Source organism: Babylonia areolata, chromosome 29 (assembly GCF_041734735.1).
Source record: "Babylonia areolata isolate BAREFJ2019XMU chromosome 29, ASM4173473v1, whole genome shotgun sequence".
NCBI lineage: Eukaryota > Metazoa > Mollusca > Gastropoda > Neogastropoda > Buccinidae > Babylonia > Babylonia areolata.
The window spans coordinates 4609340-4630632 of NC_134904.1; the positions used below are offsets into that span (position 1 = coordinate 4609340).

General features: G+C 40.1%; 3 protein-coding genes across 5 annotated transcripts in view; 1 reads left to right on the forward strand and 2 right to left on the reverse strand.

Moving 5' to 3' along the window:
- LOC143274703 (vacuolar protein sorting-associated protein 33A-like) overlaps positions 1-1348 on the reverse strand; it is a 32227-nt gene extending 30879 nt beyond the window's left edge. The window contains exons 1-2 of the mRNA XM_076578600.1: positions 1225-1348; positions 167-232 (exon numbers count right to left, since the gene is read on the reverse strand). Coding sequence (XP_076434715.1) covers positions 167-232; positions 1225-1335 — 177 coding nt within the window. The 5' untranslated portion in view covers positions 1336-1348. The remainder of the gene's footprint in view (positions 1-166; positions 233-1224) is intronic.
- Positions 1349-1389: 41 nt separating this feature from the next.
- On the forward strand, positions 1390-11140 carry LOC143302333 (cell cycle checkpoint protein RAD1-like). Of its 3 annotated transcripts, none has more exons than XM_076616949.1 (7): positions 1390-1532; positions 2739-2894; positions 3830-4039; positions 5075-5197; positions 6618-6682; positions 8733-8877; positions 11014-11140. In XM_076616949.1, exons 1-7 carry the CDS (start codon positions 1425-1427, stop codon positions 11050-11052), a joined length of 846 nt encoding a protein of 281 aa, XP_076473064.1. In that variant the 5' UTR covers positions 1390-1424; the 3' UTR covers positions 11053-11140. The 3 variants fall into 3 exon arrangements, with proteins under 3 accessions (XP_076473064.1, XP_076473067.1, XP_076473065.1); XM_076616952.1 differs by having other exon boundaries at positions 3830-3985; XM_076616950.1 differs by having other exon boundaries at positions 8733-8856; positions 11014-11096.
- LOC143302332 (uncharacterized) overlaps positions 11014-21293 on the reverse strand; it is a 74399-nt gene continuing 64119 nt past the window's right edge. The window contains exons 31-34 of the mRNA XM_076616948.1: positions 20306-20372; positions 18924-19052; positions 16438-16619; positions 11014-14191 (exon numbers count right to left, since the gene is read on the reverse strand). Coding sequence (XP_076473063.1) covers positions 14132-14191; positions 16438-16619; positions 18924-19052; positions 20306-20372 — 438 coding nt within the window. The 3' untranslated portion in view covers positions 11014-14131. The remainder of the gene's footprint in view (positions 14192-16437; positions 16620-18923; positions 19053-20305; positions 20373-21293) is intronic.

The window sequence follows — 21293 nt, forward strand, 5'->3', positions numbered from 1 at the left end:
GACTAGAGTTTATCATGGCCACACAAACATTGATACACATACAAAACAATTAATAGAACAATATCTGGCCAAAAGTAAAACTAAAAGACAAGGAACACAACAACAAACTACATTAAAAAGAAGAACCAGAAACTGAGAAAGCCAAGCCAAGCCAGAAACCCCTTACTTTCAGCAGGGAATATTCAGCTATCAAGCCAAAAGGACCCGTCAGTCCATCGTCCCACACAATGGCCTGAAAAAAAACACATACACACAGTCACAGAAAGCCGGCACTTGGATCATGGACTGTCTGTATACTGGTACATTGCCCATGTGCTGCTTGTGCATGTTAGGTATTTCTATGACTATGAGAATGAGATTGAGAATCTAGCCAATTTACTGAAATCAGTTACAAAGGGACATGTCTGCAGCAGATTAATTCTTAGTTATGTAGTAATCGTATTCAGTAACTGTTTTGGTCTCTTTATATTGTAATAGTCAGGTATGCATGCCACCTAAATTAGGGTGCAAGATCACATACAAAATTCTATTCACCAAAAAGTGGGTAAAACCACGTTAACACCCAAATTCAAGCTGTTGTATTTTACTGATATTTGTGGTTTCAGTTTATAATTGATCATATTTTGAAATTTTTGTTCTGTTCAGAACAAATATGAAGAATTCTGAATGGTCTACTGTCTTCTTGTACGTAATTATTCAAGTCATTGGTGTAGTCACCATTTTTGCACTGATTGCGCGACACGTGTGCGAGTTGTATTCTTTCAACTTAAGGCAGTCTATGCTTTGTTTCTGGTAAAGGTCCCAGACTTTGGCTCCGTACTCCAGAGCAGACCTTAACAATGTCAGGTATGCCATTCATCTTTATGTTTGTGGGTAGCGGTGCAGGAAACAGCTTTGGAAGCCTAAAAGCTGTGACAAATCTGTAATGTTCAAAGTGAAAGTGCATATGAGGTTCGTACTCAACTTGTCTAATATATATCGCAATATTATATTAGCTTGTTTCCCTCCATCAATGGATCTCAAGCCATGCGCCGTTAGGAGCAACTTAGTTTCACAACAGTAAACTGAACTAAATCCATGATTTTCTGTTGTGATTTGGTTTTTATGCGCTTGGTTATCATGTGACTAACACAAGTGAAATAAATAGAAATAGTAGCTTGGTAAGACAGTCATTGGAAGCTCAGTCGATTAGATGACACAATGACGAGGAAAAAAATAGCAAACCTTTGTGCCAAGGCATTTGTCAATGCTTTCCAAAAATTCTCTTCGGTAGAAGTCTCTCAGAAGACCCAGGTTCAGCTTGGAAGAGCTGAGGTGGGCTGCTCCTGTCGCCATGTTTGACAAATTCTCAAATGGATAACAAGGGACTTAACTCTGCTTTCACAAATCTGTCATGGCGGCAAATATCTTCTTATCAAAGTAAAATGCTGTCAACGCAGGAAGCAGACGATGACAGTGGATACGTGTTTGTTGCCAAACTCGATAATGCACGAAACGTTTCCACAATACTCAAAGCTATTCACTTTAAAGATGTAAGTCGCTAGGTCTTTGTCTTTGATTCATTTTCGCCAATGTTGAAATAAATCAAAATGAGAATCGAAACCAGACAGGCCAGGTTATTCCATGCCCTGTTTTTCAAAAAGAAATGCTTATACTATGTACTGACAGATTTTTTAAGCATTCAAACACCAAACACAAGAAAAAGTTGCTAAAGTAACAGAGTTCCTGACATATAAAATCAGAGTTTGGGTTTGGTTCAACTCAATGTGGGACATTTGACCACTTCACCACAAAATAAGTGGGTCATTTTCAAAATTAATTGGTCAGTAAAAACACTCTTTCTCACCTATGAGTATCTGTCCCACTCCTCCTTCCCCCAATGCTAGCTTCCTACCTTGTTGCTGAACAGCATCTGGATCCTAAAGAATCTGCTTTACAGATAACTGATACAGGGAAAATGTCCCACAGGCAGACCTCAGTTACACATTTGCAAGAGAGATCTGAATGCCTTAAACGTTGACCGAATACATGGGAAGCTGTAGCTTCAAAAGTATTGGCTTGGAGGCAGGTGGTGCAGAAAGGCCTAGGTTCCAAGTCCATGCTTTAATTTGAAGAGACGCTTGGCTTGCTCGGCATTCCAAGGCAAAGAGACTGAGGAGAAAGGCCTAAAGGCAGACAGACAGACCAGCATCAGACTTGCCCTGTACATAGTATGGGACGTAATGCCACTCCCATTTACTGCCACTCCCATTCTGGCTTGATCAGTTACTCCCAGTGTTGTATCAGTTACTACACAGAGTGTAACTCTGCAGTCTCTGGAGACTGAATCACTGATGAATGCCTGTAGATCTGTTTCTTGCAGTGAGCCATTCAGGTCAGAAATGACCATGCTAAAGTATGCATTTGATATCATGTCTTCTTTTGAATTAGGAATGACTTTTTTCCCGTCACTCTGCTTTATAATCAGAAAAGCTTGCCGTGTTGTTCATTTGTGTAAAAAAAAAAAAAAAAAAAAGAGAGAGAGAGAGCATCAAATACCAGAATGTCAGCAAGCATCATAGATATTAAAATCATCATGCCATAGAACTATTCTCTCATACTTTCAACTAAGATGAGACTATGAGTGAGAGAATGGTTCTATGACATGAAAATTTATAATTGTGTGCATTTAACTGTACAGGATGTGCATAGATATATATATGTAGACCCGTGTGGTTGTTCTTTTAATGTTGGTGCAGACTGCTACTGTGTTTGTGACCAACCAAGGACTGAAGGTGACGGTGGAAGATGCCAAGTGTGTTCAAGCCAATGCCTTCATCCAGGCTGCCGTGTTCCACCACTTTGTCCTCACACAGGATCAGGTTACCTTCAAGGTTAACCTCTCCGTCCTCATAGTATGTTGGGTTTTTTTTTCTTTTCTTTTTTTTTTTCTTTTTGCCTGCTTAGTAGTCTGCTGGTAAGGAAGTTTAAATGTGAAGAACAGGAAGATGAGTAAAATTGTAAATGTGTCCAACAAGGTAGTTGGTGTCGAACAAGAGACTCTGAATGAACAGTACAAACAGGTGGTGAAACAAAAATCAACACATGTCATAAGCGATGACAGCCATATCTCTCAGAATACTCTGACCTTTCACCTTTGTGGAAACTTTGTTGATTTCCCAAACTGAAAACTCTTAGGAATCCAGAACACTTTTATACCCCAGTCAGTTCAGTTCTTGAATAATTTAATTAATCTTAGCACACAACTGTTTTTATGATTAGTCAGTGTGTGTGCATGCATGTATTTATACATGCGCAAATTTTATACTGTGTATTACTTTTAGATACTGTCCAGTAGCCTGGTGTTAATCATGTATGTCTATGTTTTAATTATAGAATGATATTTTATGTGTTACCTTACTGTGCGCAGTGATTATTGTGTGTGAGATTTACTCCAACATTGTGGTTAAGTGTTTTATGTCTAATTATGTATTCATATATTGAATGTGAGAACAGGGTGATCATTGCATTTGTATGAATGTGTTTATTGTACAAAAGGTTCACATCAACTTAGCATTTAACTTAAGCATTTCATGTCTTTTTTTGTATTCATATTGACTGACTGTGATTCCCATGCATTGTTTGTGTAGCATACACTACACATGAATTTTTCTTGATAAGATCATGAAGTATTCTGTATTTTGTCTGGTGCTGTGGCAGAATCCTTAGAGCGCTTGATTCTTGCCTGAGTTTGATGGAATATTTTGATGAAGCCATAGCTTACAATACATGGTCTTTCACATGTTGTGACGATCTGTATAGTGGCTGTGTGCATTTATGCCTGTGACAGGAATGCCTGACGATCTTCGGCAGTGGGACAGGACCGACCAGCACGGCAACCAGCATGAAGATGTGCTACGCTGGGTATGGGCGCCCCCTGGTGGTCATCCTGGAGGAAGATGGGGTGTTGACGGACTGCAGTCTAAAAACGTTGGAACCTGACGAGGTTCTGGATTTTGACTTCTGCAGCACTAGTGTCATCAATAAAATAATCATGAAGGTGTGCAGAGCATTTGTTATGAGTTTTGGGACAAGTTTAAAGTGTGATTTGATTTAACTACACCAGCTATTCATTATTTTCGCCTTGTTTGTTTGATATTTTGACATTACCTGTTAGATTGTTATGCAGGAAGTTTAAAGTGTGATTTGATTTAACTACACCAGCTTTTCATTATTTTCGCCTTGTTTGTTTGATATTTTGACATTACCTGTTAGATTGTTATGGAGGACACCAAACTCAACCACCCAGAAAGTGAGAAACCCTTGAAATGTCTTTCCACAAAGGTGATTTGGATGAGGGGAAAAAAAGAAAGCGGGTGTTAATGTGTGGTTGAGGCGAGTTGGCTAGGATGGTTTGGGAAGGGGGGCTGTTTAGAGACCAGAAAGCATTATAAATTCTTCCATTTTTACTTCTTTCTTTTTTCTTTTTTTTTTTTAGTCAACAACAACAAAAACATGTGTTTACCTTGTGTTTTAAAAATTACAGTATTCAATTGGAAAAAAAAAGAAAGAAAAAAAAGAAATCTTAATTTTCATTGACGTTATTTCTAAGTATCTCTGACATTTTAGGCAAATGTGTCTCTGTTTGCAAGGTCTCTCCACTCTTCTGCTGGTGACATTTCCAAATTCATGGCAGGAGAGCTTTTAGTTCACTAGCTGCTGACTGACATGCTGTGGCGATTTGTATTAGCGGGTTAGGAAGTTTGGGGAGTGGGGGTGGGGGGGGTGGAGGGGGGGATTAAGGGAAATAGTTTAGGCCTCACTGCTGTTTTGGTTGTCAGTATGTCTGTGTGAGTGAATGAATACAGTTTGGTATTGTTTTTAAATTCTTGGCGTTGGCTGCATTTAATTGAGTGCGAGGATCCGGAGACCCATTTTTCTTAAATTTTCTTTTATTAGATTGCGCAGGGCCTGTCGGGTTGTAGGAGGGTCCTCAACCTCGACCGGTCATGTGACACATGCTATTGTCAAGTACTTTGAGAAGCGCTGTATAATCATGCTGTTGGCATGACCATTTAACTCTGACTCATTGCAGAGTGAATGTCTGAAGGAAGTGTTCAGTGAACTTGACTCCAGCAGTGACATCCTGCAGATCCTCATGTCTCCTGATGCACCCTTCCTGGAGTTCTCCACGTTTGGAAACTCGGGCAGTACTCATGTGGGTACACACTGTGTGTGTGTGTGTGTGTGTGCGTGGTCTGTGTGTGTGTGTTCGTTCTTTAGTTTAACGTCTTTTCACTGTAAGTGATATTAGACGAGGGAAGGAAAAAAAATCGGGTGGGGGGGGGGGGGGGAATTACTGTGTACGCATACGAGTAAGTGAAAGTGTGTGTGTGTGTGTGAAAATTACTGATTTAAGTTTTGTTTAAAAAATAAGCCAAAAAACATAACAATATAACATATTTCTAATGAAAAACTAACAACTATAACAACAAACCAACTGGACTATTTAACAAGGAGTTGAAAAAGTCATACATTAGCAATGGACTGCTGAAGATCGTCAACACTGAAGATGAAGATGTGTGTGTGTGTGTGTGTGTGGTGTGTGTGTGCGTTTGTGTGTGCGTGTGTGTGTGACAATCTTCAGTTTCATTTTCTCAAGGAGATAAAAGTGTTCAGACAAAATAAATCCCTGTATGCTACACATCTGCTAGGCAGATGCCTGACAGCAGCATAACCCAATGTGCCTGTCAAGCCTTGAGTGCATGCAGAAATATCTGTGTATTGATACCTATCAGAGTGGATTTCTTCAACAGAACTTTGCCAAAGGACAGCACTTTTGTCGCTGTGGGTTCTTTTTCAGTACACCCAGTGCGTGCTGCACAGGGAATCTCGGTTTATTGTCTTTTCCGAATGACTAGACACTCAGTCTGATTTGTCCAGTCAAAAAGGGCGAAGAGGGAGCGAAAGCAGGAATCAAACCCAGGCCCTCACAGACACTGTATTGGCAGATAACATCTTAACCGTTCTGCCACCATCCTCCAACTCTTGTCAGCAGTGTGTTTCGTGATGGTTGGATCCACATAGTTGGATTGAGGACTGTTTCTTCCACTCTTGTCTTGTGTATGTGAGTGTTCTTGTGGGCTTCAAGTCCAACCGACATGTTATTGAAAAGAATTTTGAGAGGCTTGAATTCACTACATAAATGTACTATTAGTAGTAATAGTATTGTCAATTGCACCTTTTTTTTTTTTTCTTTTTGTTGTGTAGGGTGAGAATTAGAGAAAATTTTCCTTGTAGTTGGACTTAGTGTTGCTTACTTTAGCTCCTGTCCCAGTCCTGTTTAGTTGCTGAATGTTTGTTGGGTGTTGTTTCATCACAAGTTCTGGAGTGTTTTCTTTTAATTCAATGCGTGAGAAAGTATGCGTGGTTGTAGGTGTTGTGCGTGCTGCGTTGTTGGAGTATATCTGCCGATGCGTATTTGCAGCATTTGTACTTGAATTTGAGTGCAAATTTTGCACTTGAATTTGTGAGTGTATGTGCATAATTGGCGTCATTGTTCACTCGCATTGTATGCATGCTGTGAAGTCATGTGATTTATCATCAGCTGTACCTGTTCTTACCCTCATGTTTTCCAGTCTTCCTTTTCCAAAGACTCTGACATGGTGGAAGCGTTCCAGTGCACACAGACACAGTCTAACAGGTAATGTTTTGGTAGGAACTCATGCTATGACACTCAGTCTAACAGGTAATGTTTCAGTAGGAACTCATGCTATGACACTCAGTCTAACAGGTAATGTTTCAGTAGGAACTCTTGCTATGACACTCAGTCTAACAGGTAATGTTTGGGTAGGAATTCTTGCTATGACACTCAGTCTAACAGGTAATGTTTGGGTAGGAATTCTTTCTATGACACTCAGTCTAACAGGTAATGTTTAGGTAGTTTCAGTTTCAGTAGCTCAAGGAGGCGTCACTGCGTTCGGAAAAGTCCATATACACTACACCACATCTGCCAAGCAGATGCCTGACCAGCAGCGTAACCCAATGCGCTTAATCAGGCCTTGAGAAAGGTAGAAACTCTTGTTATGACACACACAGTCTAACAGGTAATGTTTCGGTAGGAATTCTTGCTACGACACTCAGTCTAACAGGTAATGTTTAGGTAGGAATTTTTGCAATGACACACACAGTCTAACAGGTAATGTTTGAATGGAAACTCTTGCTATGACACACACAGTCTAACAGGTAATGTTTAGGTAGGAATTCTTGCTATGACACACAGTCTAACAGGTAATGTTTAGGTAGGAATTCTTGCTATGACACACACACAGTCTAACAGGTAATGTTTAGGTAGGAATTCTTGCTATGACACACACAGTCTAACAGGTAATGTTTTGGTAGGAATTCTTGTTATGACACACACACAGTCTAACAGGTAATGTTTAGATAGGAATTCTTGCTATGACACACACAGACTTAACAGGTAATGTTTAGGTAGGAATTCTTGCTATGACACACAGTCTTAACAGGTAATGTTTAGGTAGGAATTCTTGCTATGACACACACAGTCTGACAGGTAATGTTTAGGTAGGAATTCTTGCTATGACACACACAGTCTAACAGGTAATGTTTAGGTAGGAATTCTTGCTATGACACACACACAGTCTAACAGGTAATGTTTAGGTAGGAATTCTTGCTATGACACACACAGTCTAACAGGTAATGTTTAGGTAGGAATTCTTGCTATGACACACACAGTCTAACAGGTAATGTTTAGGTAGGAATTCTTGTTATGACACACACACAGTCTAACAGGTAATGTTTAGGTAGGAATTCTTGCTATGACACACACAGTCTAACAGGTAATGTTTTGGTAGGAATTCTTGTTATGACAAACACACAGTCTAACAGGTAATGTTTAGGTAGGAATTCTTGCTATGACACTCACACAGTTTAACAGGTAATGTTTTGGTAGGAATTCTTGTTATGACAAACACACAGTCTAACAGGTAATGTTTAGGTAGGAATTCTTGTTATGACACACACACAGTCTAACAGGTAATGTTTTGGTAGGAATTCTTGTTATGACAAACACACAGTCTAACAGGTAATGTTTAGGTAGGAATTCTTGCTATGACACTCACACAGTTTAACAGGTAATGTTTTGGTAGGAACTCTTTACTATGACACACAGTCTAACAGTTAAAGTAAAGTTAAGTTGAAACTCTTGCAATGGCAAAGTCTAACAATTAATTAATGTTCAGTAACAGGAATTCTTGTTATGACATGTATTTTAGGATTCTTTTTTTTTTTTTTTGTACAGTTTTGCTGTTAAACATCTTCAGATTGTGTGAAGTTGGTGGGTGAGGGAGTAGACGGATATTTAAAATCACTGATAGAAGTAAATCTTTAAGTTTAGTTTTAATTACACATACTTAACCGTGACCCAACTAGTGCAGACTCCGGCAGGGGTCTGACATTCCTGTCCTGTGCAAACTACTATCCGCCTATGCGGAGAAAAAGAGAGCAACTACGGCCGATAACCTAGAAGTAAATCTTTAAGTTTAGTTTTAGTTAGCCATTGGTGAGCAATAAAATCAATTTTACATTATTGCAATTGTGTAAAAAAAAAAAAAAAAATTACATTTTGAAAATGGCTATGCAGAATTTTGTAAAAAAAAAAAAAAAAAGAAAAGAAAAAAAAGAGAGTACTTTTCTTTCTCTGAGATCAGAAGTTTATCTTTTTCTTCCAGATACAAGATGCAGCTGTTACGACCTTCTTCCAAAGCTCTGGCTCTTTCAGCACGCATCTCGATTCGCACCGATGCCCGGGGCTTCCTTTCTCTGCAGTACATGATCCGCAATGATGACGGCCAGGTGTGCTTTGTGGAATTCTTTGTAAGTATCTGTTTGTTTGTAAGTACCTGTTTGGTATTGCTTTAGTCTTCAGATTTAAATGATGACGGCCAAGTGTGCTTTGTGGAATTCTTTGTAAGTGTCTGTTTGTTTGTAAGTACCTGTTTGTTATTGCTTTAGTCTTCAAATTTAAATGATGACGGCCAAGTGTGCTTTGTGGAATTCTTTGTAAGTATCTGTTTGTTTGTAAGTACCTGTTTGGTATTGCTTTAGTCTTCAAATTTAAATGATGACGGCCAAGTGTGCTTTGTGGAATTCTTTGAAAGTATGTGTTTGGTATTGCTCTAGTCTTCAAATTTAAATGATGACGGCCAAGTGTGCTTTGTGGAATTCTTTGTAAGTGTCTGTTTGGTACTGCTTTAGTCTTCAAATTTAAATGACGGCCAAGTGTGCTTTGTGGAATTCTTTGTAAGTGTCCGTTTGGTATTGCTTTAGTCTTCAAATTTAAATGATGACAGCCAAGTGCGCTTTGTGGAATTCTTTGTAAGTATCCGTGTGGTATTGCTTTAGTCTTCAAATTTCCTTGAGCTACAGTGAATCTAGTGGGCTTTTCTCTTTTCACCATCAAGCAGCTTCTCTTTCAAATTTCTTTTTCCTTGTGCAAATTTACAAGAAGGAAAGCTCTGGAGTATTTCAAAGTTTTGATATTCTTTGGGTTCAATGAACAGAAATTTGAACTGTAAGAAATCTTTACATGAGATTTTGCAGTTTGTGTTTGAAAGAAGATGGGGAAGACACAGAAACAGCTAAATAAACATGTACAGAATGAAATTAAAAAAGAAAAAGAAAAGAAGAAATGTGGGTGATAAAGCTGTAAGCATGAAGAAACTTGTATTGGTATGGCCTAACTCGGGTAAAAAAAAAAAAAAAAAAAAATCAAGATCAAGAATGCTACTTCATGAATAAAATGGATCAAAACAGTTAAATTTATCTCCTCAACTGCTTATGTTGTGATTTGGCTTTTAGGAGTACTTCCAACCAGTTTGATTAAGATTATTTTCAGAGAATATATGGTTAACCCCTTAACTGCTGCTGACAACAGTATGCTTCAGTGAAGGGCTGTCATCCCAGTGAGATAACATTACAACAGCATGCAGGACAGGTTATCCATTCTTGATTTGGACTTCTCCCTCTTGGGGATGCACTGCTTTGGTCAGCAAAATCAAAATCACCATTTAACTCACTCCGGACGAATAGTTTTCTCCCTTGCTTTCCCCTGCAGACAACCCATTTGTTAGGGTTAGGAAGAAAATCACAAAAAATACAAAACACAAAGTAACTGAATGAAACTCCCAGTGCTTGACCCACTGACCCCTCTTCTAACATGTGTACGCCTTCCCCCCGCCCTCTCTTCACAGCCCTCAGAAGCCGAGTCACTGTCAGTACCTTCTTGCTGGTAGCTTTCTTTACTGCAGATACTTTATTCAACATCTTCATCATCCTCGTTGATGTCGAAACCTTCAGTTTGAAGCATTTTAATCACTTCAGCAGCAGTAAAAAGCCACTGTCATGATCTAGTTAGCCAAAAAATTTCCACTTTTATCGCCTGCAACGCCATTTTCAATATGTATGTAGATTAGCTTGTCATGTTGGGTACCAAGGTCAATGGCTGGCCAGCAAGTGTACAGTCACAGAAACCTTATGAAGAAACTTTCCATTTGACCCTTGACATGTTCACAATGCCTGGTGTAGCTGCAATTTTTATGCTACCCCATGAGGAAAACATGGACAAATTTTTAATTGTTGAAACCGCTGTCGCGTTCCGTCATCCAGAACGCTACCTTACGTCAGGAACATTATAGCGTTCCATCGTCCGGAGTGAGTTAAGATGCAGATACAGATACAGAATACTTTATCATCTCAAGAAGAGAAATTCATGCGTGGTGTACGCTTCACAAATAACGCATGGTATGAACACACAAAGGGAATAGAAGAGGATATGCTAAGTACCAGTTGCACTTCCAGTGCATACCACACTGATCTCTTTTCACCAAGTTCAGCAGTCAAGGGGTTAAGTAAGGTATAAAAGAAAAAAAGAAGTATTGACTGAGATGAGAATGACTTTCAGGGGATGTCCATTGCAGGTGAAGTAAAGCAACTCATTGTGGTGTGTTTCAGTGTGCCCCGGATGAAGAGATAGAGGACGCAGAATATTAGAGCAGGTGCACACCAAGGAAATTGTTTTATGCATTGATTGTTGTACATATTTGCTTGTTGGGTTTGCTGCTGTTGCATTTAAAACTGCTCTGTGTGTGTGTGTGTGTTTGTGTGCATCATATGCACTGCAATGTTCTGATACATCTAACATGCATTGTTTTAATTAAATACTGAAAGTGGTATTGACAGACTAAAAATTGTCGAGTTGAATATGTAACAACATATGTCAAGTCCACTTCCATTCTGTTTTAAGGGGGGCCAAGGCCCACAAAGATATATATTTTTATATGTCCTTGTTTTACAAATGAATGTTATAAAAGTATTGAAAACTGAAAACAACATTGAAAACTGTATTGAGGTGATTAAGCATCGGTGATACAGACACTTCCGACACAATGTGTGTGAATAAACCACAAACACTTTCACTGGTACACTGCAGGCATGTTCTTTTCCACAGCAAAGAAAAGGAAGTGTCCACTTCTCACAAAAAATTCACACATTCTTCCATTTGATGTTAATGACCAATCAGTATATTTAATACTTAAAGCAATCCAAGGGAAATAATAAGCAAACGCTGTATACATGAAAGTATGTAAGGCACATCAGCGTGTGCTGTGTGTGAGTTACATATTTATAAAAGTGCATGCAAATAAAGGTTTTATAGTAAATATTTCCTGTTAATGTTTAATGCTTTGGTTACATTATCATTCTAAAGCATGGTGATATGTCAAGTGCTGATTTAATTCATTCAAGAAAACTCATGAAGACATTTAAGTTATTGTTATGTATAACAGGGATGAATAAAAAAAATAATAATAATTTGCCACACAAATTTTCTTTCTCTTTTATTTTCATAATTTTCATATAATAATGCATTTTATTATCATGTATTTGTGATTCACTGATGATTTAATCCATGTGAAGAATGTCATGAGCCAGTTCAGAGATAAGATGCAGATGAAATTATGAATACGCATAAAAGGTAATGTTACAGTGATTGTGATTAAGATTTTATATGGGCAACATGCGAAGTAGCATCCCATTTCTCACTATCAGTACAAACTGTGAACATCACAACCATATTAAAGAATGTGCCAGCAGCTCTTAAATCGGTGTGCTTCCAACTCACACCTGCACATGGTCAATGAATCTTAAAGTTGTAGGCTAGACTTATCTTTCAGATAAAAATAAAATAAAATAAATACCATCTACCAACATAACAAATTTATGGCAACCAGATGATTATATGGTCCAGATTCTGATGAGGTGTCTAATTCTTGTGACATGAATAATGAAAAATAGAACATGATTTTTATTTTTTATTTTGTTTACATCAATGTTGATTTACTTTTTTCAAACTACATGCACATAAATGGAAGGTTAACAAGAACAGGTATTTATAATGCACTTTACCTCCTTAGGACAGTGACCCTGAGCGCTTACAATCAACACTGATAAGACTGCAGTACGTGTTGTGCAGCAAAAAATCACTTTTTAATTCATTCCAGTGGCAAGGTGGAACGTTAATAATAATGAGAAGAATAATAATAACGGGTCTTCATGATACACTCTGCCTCCTTAGGGCATGGACCCAGAGTGCTAACAACCAGCACTGATTAGACTGTGATGCGTATTGCACATTTCTTAATTTACTCTCGTGGGAAGGTGACGGGTTAACAATAATAATGAGCATTTACAATGCACTCTACCTCACAGTGACCAATAGTGTTAACAACCAACACTGATAAGACTGCAACGTGTAGTGCACAGCAAATACAACTCAGTACTTCTTAATTCACTCCTGTGGGATGTAGAAGATTTATAATAATAATACAACTCCAGTACTTCTTAATTCACTCCTGTGGGATGTAGAAGATTTATAATAATAATATTAAGTATTTACAACGCACTCATCCTCCTTCAACTGGGACCCAGACTGCTAAAAATTTGAACTGATAAGGGGAAAAACTGGTTACATAAGATATCATAAAAAGCAAGATGAATGGAGTGAAGTAAACACACTCACACCACAAGCCAACACCTCCACATCCATGAAAGCAGATTTTCTGTTTTGAGGCCATATATGAACTAAAAGTTTAGCTTCAGCATGACAAATTTAGTGTGTAAGTTTATTCCAGGCGACAGGACCGAGATATTGAGAAAGTTTGTTCATCATATGAGATAAGAACAAGTGAGTCAACAGATGATTGCAATGAATGAGATGAAACATTAGGGTGAACCAAATCAAGCATAATGAAGATGTTCCAGAAAAAGTATTGAAACACATTCAAGAAATTGTTTATTCAAATCTCTCAATGACAGTAAAAGCAAGTAGAGTTTAGCCAGCAGAGGTGGGGGTTTTTTTCAACATTTTTTTAAATTCCCCATCTCTCACCCATCCATTAGAGTGGGTTTGTTTTCTTGGAAGCCATGAAGACAAGGCAGAACTGCAGTAGTCTGAACTTTCCGGAACTTAGCAATCAATCAATCAGAACTTGGGGAGACCCAGCTGTGTTTCCAGATATACTCTCAAAAAAAGAGAGGAAAAAAGGTAACTATAAAGCGTAGCTGTCCAATTGTGTGTGTAATTGTGAGACAATGTCTGTATGTGTATGGAGTCATGTATTTTTTAAGAGTACTGCTGTACAATCTATGACTGGTTGGAAGTCTGAATCTTTTTTCTATTACTGTGTCATGCATTCCATGATTTTTAATGGCTTGACATACTGGTGTCCAGACAACACCGTTTTCTGCATTGAATATTTTATAAGTCCACAGGAAATCCATGTTATTCCCTTTGGTCAAATGACAATTTTCCTACCTCTCTATTCTAAACAATTCAGCAATCTTTTTTCTATTCTAAACAATCTGACAGTCTCTTTCTTAAAAATAATCACACTGATAGCATCAACAACAACAGTAATAGCCTGGAATGCTCATTAAAGCAAAACACATGCAGTAAACACCGTTCTGTTTGGCAGTCTCCAAAACTGTTTTAACAATGAAAAGATTGAAACGAGCACCATATCACACATCCACACTGAAGTGGAACACTCATGTTTGCTGCAGACACAGTCTCTCAGCAGTCTTGTGTTTTGTTGTTGAAAGACATTGTCACCTTGTGTGCAAAGATCCACATCTGAAAAAAAAAAAAAAAAAAAAGGAATCATACCATTAGATATGTGTATACTGTACTGACTGAAAACAAGGCTGGCAAAGCCTTCATGGCTTGCACATGATTCCCACTGATATATAACCCCAAAAACACAAACAAAAAGAAAAAGAACGCCCCCCACCCCCTTACACCTTCTCTCCACCCTCCCTAAAAAAAAAGGGGGAGTGCTGAAAGCCACCTGACATCAGCTTCATGAAAGTTCAAAATAATGTGCTTCAGAATGAGCATGAAACTGTCCAACTTGGATATTTGAGTCACAAGTGATCTGTAGTAATTTTCACCAATTTCAGCAGTCTTGTCAACATTGCTTGACATTTCCGTGTTTTAATGCACAGGCAAATGTTCGGATCAAATCTACTTATCTTTTAAGATTCTCCCAACTTTGCCATGGATTTCTGTCTTGGAAGTTTTGTGACAGAAACTCTGAACGCATGTCAAACACACCGCACAGAAACCGACGTGCTGGCAAGATGGCAGACACCAACACATTCACCCAACACACCCAGACATCCGTTTACCGGTCCTGTAGAAACACCTGCATACTCCCCCAACACACATTGACACCTGTTCTGTAGGAACACCTGAACCCTCCCCCACCACACACTGACACCTGTCCAGAACACCTGAACCCTTCCCCACCACACACTGACACCTGTCCAGAACACCTGAACCCTTCCCCACCACACCTGTCCAGTAGAAACACCTGAACCCTTCCCCACCACACACTGACATCTGTCCAGAACACCTGAACCCTTCCCCACCACACACTGACACCTGTCCAGTAGAAACACCTGAACCCTTCCCCACCACACACTGACACCTGTCCAGAACACCTGAACCCTTCCCCACCACACACTGACATCTGTCCAGAACACCTGAACCCTTCCCCACCACACACTGACACCTGTCCAGAACACCTGAACCCTTCCCCACCATACACTGACACCTGTCCAGTAAGAACACCTGAACCCTTCCCCACCACACACTGACATCTGTCCAGAACACCTGAACCCTTCCCCACCACACACTGACATCTGTCCAGAACACCTGAACCCTTCCCCACCACACACTGACACCTGTCCAGAACACCTGAACCCTTCCCCACCACACACTGACATCTGTCCAGAACAACTGAACCCTTCCCCACCACACACTGACACCTGTCCAGTAGAAACACCTGAACCCTTCCCCACCACACACTGACACCTGTCCAGAACACCTGAACCCTTCCCCACCACACACTGACACCTGTCCAGTAGAAACACCTGAACCCTTCCCCACCACACACTGACACCTGTCCAGAACACCTGAACCCTTCCCCACCACACACTGACAACTGTCCAGTAAAAACACCTGCACACTCCCCCACCACACACTGACAACTGTCCAGTAGAGACACCTGCACACTCCCCCACCACACACTGACAACTGTCCAATAGAGACACTGGCACACTCACCCACCACACACTGACAACTGTCCAATAGAGACACTGGCACACTCACCCACCACACACTGACAACTGTCCAGTAGAGACACCTGCACACTCCCCCACCACACACTGACAACTGTCCAGTAAAAACACCTGCACACTCCCTCACTACACACTGACAACTGTCCAGTAGAGACACCTGCACACTCCCCCAACACACACAGACAACTGTCCAGTAGAGACACCTGCACACTCCCCCACCACACACTGACAACTGTCCTGTAGAGACACCTGCACACTCCCCCACCACACACTGACAACTGTCCAGTAGAAACACCTGCACACTCCCCCACCACACACTGACAACTGTCCAGTAGAGACACCTGCACACTCCCTCACTACACACAGACAACTGTCCAGTAGAAACACCTGCACACTCCCTCACTACACACAGACAACTGTCCAGTAGAAACACCTGCACACTCCCCAACCATAATTATACAGACACCTGTCCAGTATAAACACCCGTACACTCCCCAACCACACACTGACGTCTGTCCAGCAGAAACACCTGCACATGTTTACCTGTCCAGTAGAGATACCTGTTTACCTGTCTAATACAGACGCCTGTACATTTGTCCAGTAGAGACAACTGACCACTTCCCTATCACACACTGACACCTGTTTACCTGTCCAGTAGTGACAACCCCCCTGACCTCCCCCAAAAACAACAACACACACACACATGCACACACACACACACACATGCCATCTCCTCACCTGTCCAGTGGAGGCCGAGTTGACGGGATCGATCAGCGTGACCTTTGCCCCCAACAGGGTTGTTGCGGCTGAATGTGGGTGGTGGTGCTGGTGGTGGTGGTGGGGGATGGGTGCGCAGCCTGGACAGTGAATCAGCTCCACAGTGGCCTCCATGTTGCTGCCAATCTGCTGTCGCCGACTGCCTGCGCAGGGAAAAGAACTTAATATATTCGATTTTTCTTCTTAATAATAAAAGAAAGAAAAAAGCCACCATTTTTGACTCACTTGTGTAAACAAAGTGAGTCTGTGTTTTAACCCGGTGTTCGGTTGTCTGTCTGTGTGTGTGTGTGTGTGTGTGTGGCTGTGTGTCTGTGGTAAACTTTAACATTGACATTTTCTCTGCAAATACTTTGTCAGTTGACACCAAATTTGGCATAAAAATAGGAAAAATTCAGTTCTTTCCAGTCATCTTGTTTAAAACAATATTGCACCTCTGGAATAGGCAAAAAAAAAAAAAAGAAAAAAAAAAGGAAGCCTAATTATATGCAAACTGCATTTACTGTTATATTTATATTTTTTGTATTCTCTAAACTTGGCACTTCGACCTCTTATTCTGACACAACAACAAGAGGAGTCATTATTATCATTTTTTGTTCAAACAGGAACTTCTTTTGCTAAGCATGGAATTTTTATTTATTTTGCAAACGTTTTGGTGCAGATCGTAAAAAAAAGGGAAATTACTCTGTAATTAATGCTAGGGGACTTAATTTATCGCAAGTGAGTCTTGAAGGCCTTGCCTCTCTTGTTATTTCTTGTCGCCCTTAACTCATTCTACCCCCACAGCTACCTGTCTGCTACAACTGCCCTGGACCAGCACTGCATGAGACCACTGCAGAAAAAAACATGGTGGTTCACTAAAACAGCAAAAATCGATGGAAAAAGGACAAAGGAATGCTCACGCATTCCTACACAAACGTATCTGGATTCGGACGAAGGAATGGAATAGCATTCTCCGAAAGTAAAATTCCATCATGCGCTGTACACATGATTTTGTGATTAGCCAAGCAGAGTGTGCTATTCTGGGTCACTCCACAATCGAACAGTATAACTGGTCAGCCTGGTTTGTGTGGCCTGTCTCGCACACACGCTGACAAAGTCACTGACCGGTCATCTGCTCGCGTGCCAGCCTGTTAGCAAAGCGGGCTCTTCTCAGAATGTTGTGAAGAGAACAAGGCAGTGACGGCAACGTTTTAGGGTTGCCGAAGTACTTGAAATGCTACAAACTGAAGGGTCGGACATTGAAGAGGTGGATGATGACAAAGAAGAAAGCGAATTTAATGCAGAAAGCGAGCATGGGTATGGTGATTCGGGGTGAAAAATTGGCAGTATTTTCTACATATGGCAAAACTGTAAAAATAAGATGAGAAATTTGATTTTTTTTTTTTATATATATATGTAATAGCTCAACACATAATAAACCAGTTCTGAAAGTTTCATTTTCTTACACAGTATTTTGTATTTTTTGTAATTTTTTTCCAAACCCTTACAAATGGGCCATCTGTGGGGAAAAGCAAGGGAGAAAACTTGTCCCCAGTGAGTTAATCCGTCAAACAAAGCTTCGTTCTCATACTTCCAGAATCACTAACGGTTCAGTTTAGTATGCCAACTGTACCTAGCAAGAATGAACAAAACTAGAATAGTGCGTTGGTACGAGAATACTTGTACCTGGTCCACAGAAGAACTTATCATGGTAAGAGTCATCTCATACCTGGAGTAGAACGAGTTAAAAGTTTTACAGTGTCTTTTTTTTTTTTTTTTTTTTTAAGTGAAAGTTTTGTTTTTTTTCCTAAATCAAAGTAACATATCTGCTTTGATTTTTTTTCTTCAATATATTCCCCTCAACTTAAAAATGATAAAATATGACTACCTCTATTTTGTTGTGATTGTAATTTGTTCTGACTGTTTCAACTGGTGTCTGTTTTGTGTCATTATGGTGAACTCATCAACTGAGGAATATTGGTTTTCCAAAGCAGTCTTTTCCAAAGCATCTGCCATAACAAACAGAAATGTTCAGTCAAAATCCTTTCACATTCTTTGTTGCCATAATAATAATGAAATATCAATTAAATTTGAATTTCCAGCACAACAGTAAATTCTTTGAAATGTATTTTGTTAAACTTCTTTATTCCGGCATTGCTGTTGCTGTTAGCACATTCTTTGGGATTTTACATGCAGCTATTGCAAGACCATTTTTACTTTATTTAGGCTGCCATCTTTGATCTTGGGAGGACTGCATGCTTTGTACAATCTTGTTTCCATAACCCAACAAACATTAACATGTATTACAGGATCTTTCACATGTATATTTAATCTTGTATGACTGTATACAAAAGAAGTGGACAAAGCCACGAAAAGATCTTAAATTTCCAACAACAGTAACCAACTGTTGACTGCCCACACCATAAATAACACTTGTCTATATACGGTACATAGTGCGTGATACTTACTGCCTTGAGGACTGGAAGGCAGCTTTAATTTCTGAGTAATGGTGGCTCCTTTGAAGTACAACACCTCCGGCTGAGTAATGTCGACCATCCCCTTTAAATAGCTTGGCATGGTGTCTCGCCGTTCAAAGTCTGCAGAAAACATGTTAAGATGAGACGAGACTTTTTCTCTCAAGTTAAATAACACATTTAAATTTTTTTTTTTTTTAATTCATTGACAATCACAATGATGGTGTAAAGATTGAAATCAATGCTATATGATGTTGGTTTTTTCCCCTTTTGTGGGGGTCGGGGTCATGGGGGGGAGTGGGGGGGGGGGGTCATAATACTGAAGGAGAAATACTGAACATGACTGCTGAGTGTTACAGTCTGACATTGTGCATACAAGTGAATTTGATGCAGAACTTCTTTTTTTGGATCATACCAAGCAGGCTATGTGTTCAAACCACAAATCTTAAAACTAAACTTATCATTGATCAAGAGATCAAACTGTTGTTAACTCACTAGCCACCGCGCTTTGTGGTTCATGTCACTCACAAGTCACAGCAAAGATGTGAATGTTTTTTTCCTGTGGGTCCAGAGATGAGTGTGCTGTGGGGTCCATTGGGAAGACTGGGACCACACAGTCAACAGTCACCCAAATTAATCAAGGCTGTGTCTTGCAGTGCTGCTAATATTTCAAGACAAAACGCTGTAAGTTCCTGTATCTCTCAAGCCTAGTTGATGCCAGGATATAGTTTAAAAGAAAGCACAGAAATCCAAACTTGTCACATAATCCCAAACTTAAAACAGACATCCACAGCAGCAGCATCATCATCCTCAGTCATCATCAATACCCTCCCCCAAAAATTGTCCCAGAATCTGGGGCCTTTCATGCTCTGCTCTCATGACGACCTCAGTTTGGGTCCCACTCCACTTTCAGCTCGAGGGGAGAGAGTTCCTGTCACAATCACTGGTGTCGGCAGATTAATGGTGGATATGGAGTAACCCGTCCGCCTAGGAGGCAAGCAAATCTGAGTGCACTGGTTCGAATCCCACACTCACCAGTATTTTCTCCTGTTCCACAAAACCTTGAGTGGTGGTCTGGACACTAGTCATTCTTATGAGGTAATAAACTGAGGTCCCGTGTGCAGCACGCACTTGGCACACAGTAAAAGAACCCATGGCTACTATGGCTGGTTGTCCTCTAGCAAAATTCTGTTAAAAAAAAAAAAAAAAAAAAAAAAATCCACCCAGATAGGTAAACAAATATACATGCATTCACTCAAGGCCTGAACAGCGCATTGGGTTATGCTGCTGCTGTCAGGCATCTGACAAACAGATGTGATGCAGCATATTGGTGGTTTTGTCCAAACGCAGTGACACCTCGAGAAACTGAAACTCACCCAGATCTCTGACACTGTCCAGCAGCACAAAGCCACAGGCTGCACACTGCATACTGCTCCTGGTTTCCTGACAACATACACACAGTCTTCCATTCAGTTGTGCTGTGACCCAGTGGTCATGCGTTTGCCTAAGAAGCGAGAGAGTCGGAGTGTACCGGATCGAACCTTGGCTAGTGGTCTGGATGCCATTCATTCAGAAACGAAGTTTTACCACGTTAACTCACTCCGGACGAATAGTTTTCTCCTTTGCTTTCCCCTGCAGACGACCCATTTGTTAAAGTTAGGAAAAAAATCACCAAAAAAATACAAAACACAAAGTAACTGAATGAAACTCCCTGTACTTGACCCACTGACCCCTCTTCTCACGTAGTGTGTATGCCTACCCCCCTCCCTCTCTTCACAGCCCTCAGAAGCTGAGTCACTGTCAGTACCTTCTTATGGTGGTTTTCTTCACTGCAGATACTTTATTCAACGTCTTCATCATCCTCATTGATGTTGAAACCTTCAGTTTGATGCATTTCCACTTGTATTGCCTGCGACGCCATTTTCGATACGTATGCAGATTAACTTGGCATGTGGGGTACCAAGGTCAATGGCTGGCCAGCACATGTATACTTACGGAACCTCACGAAGAAACTTTCCATTTGACCCTTGACACGTTCGCAATCCCGGTGTAGATGCGATTTTTATGCTATCCTATGAAGAAAACGTGGGGAAATTTTTAATTGTCGAAACCACTATAGCGTTCCGGACGACAGAATGCTACCTTGCATCAGGAATGTCATAGCGTTCCATCGTCCGGAGTGAGTTAAGTATCATCATTGCTCAAAAGTTTTAACCCATCAAGTCTTTATCATTACTCACAAATTTTACATCATTATCATTGTTACTCCAAAGTTTTACCTCATTAAGCATTATCATTTCTCCAAAGTTTTACGTCCTTAAGTATTTATCATTACTCCAAAGTTTTACCTCATTAAGTAATATT

Bases quoted from the DNA above. Each gene is read 5' to 3' on its own strand.
- LOC143302333 (XM_076616949.1), top strand. From the start codon at position 1,425: ATGCTGTCAACGCAGGAAGCAGACGATGACAGTGGATACGTGTTTGTT. The intron at 2,895-3,829 runs GTATGTTGGGTT...TGCCTGTGACAG, and splicing joins TTAACCTCTCCGTCCTCATA to GAATGCCTGACGATCTTCGG. The intron at 5,198-6,617 runs GTGGGTACACAC...CATGTTTTCCAG, and splicing joins GAAACTCGGGCAGTACTCAT to TCTTCCTTTTCCAAAGACTC.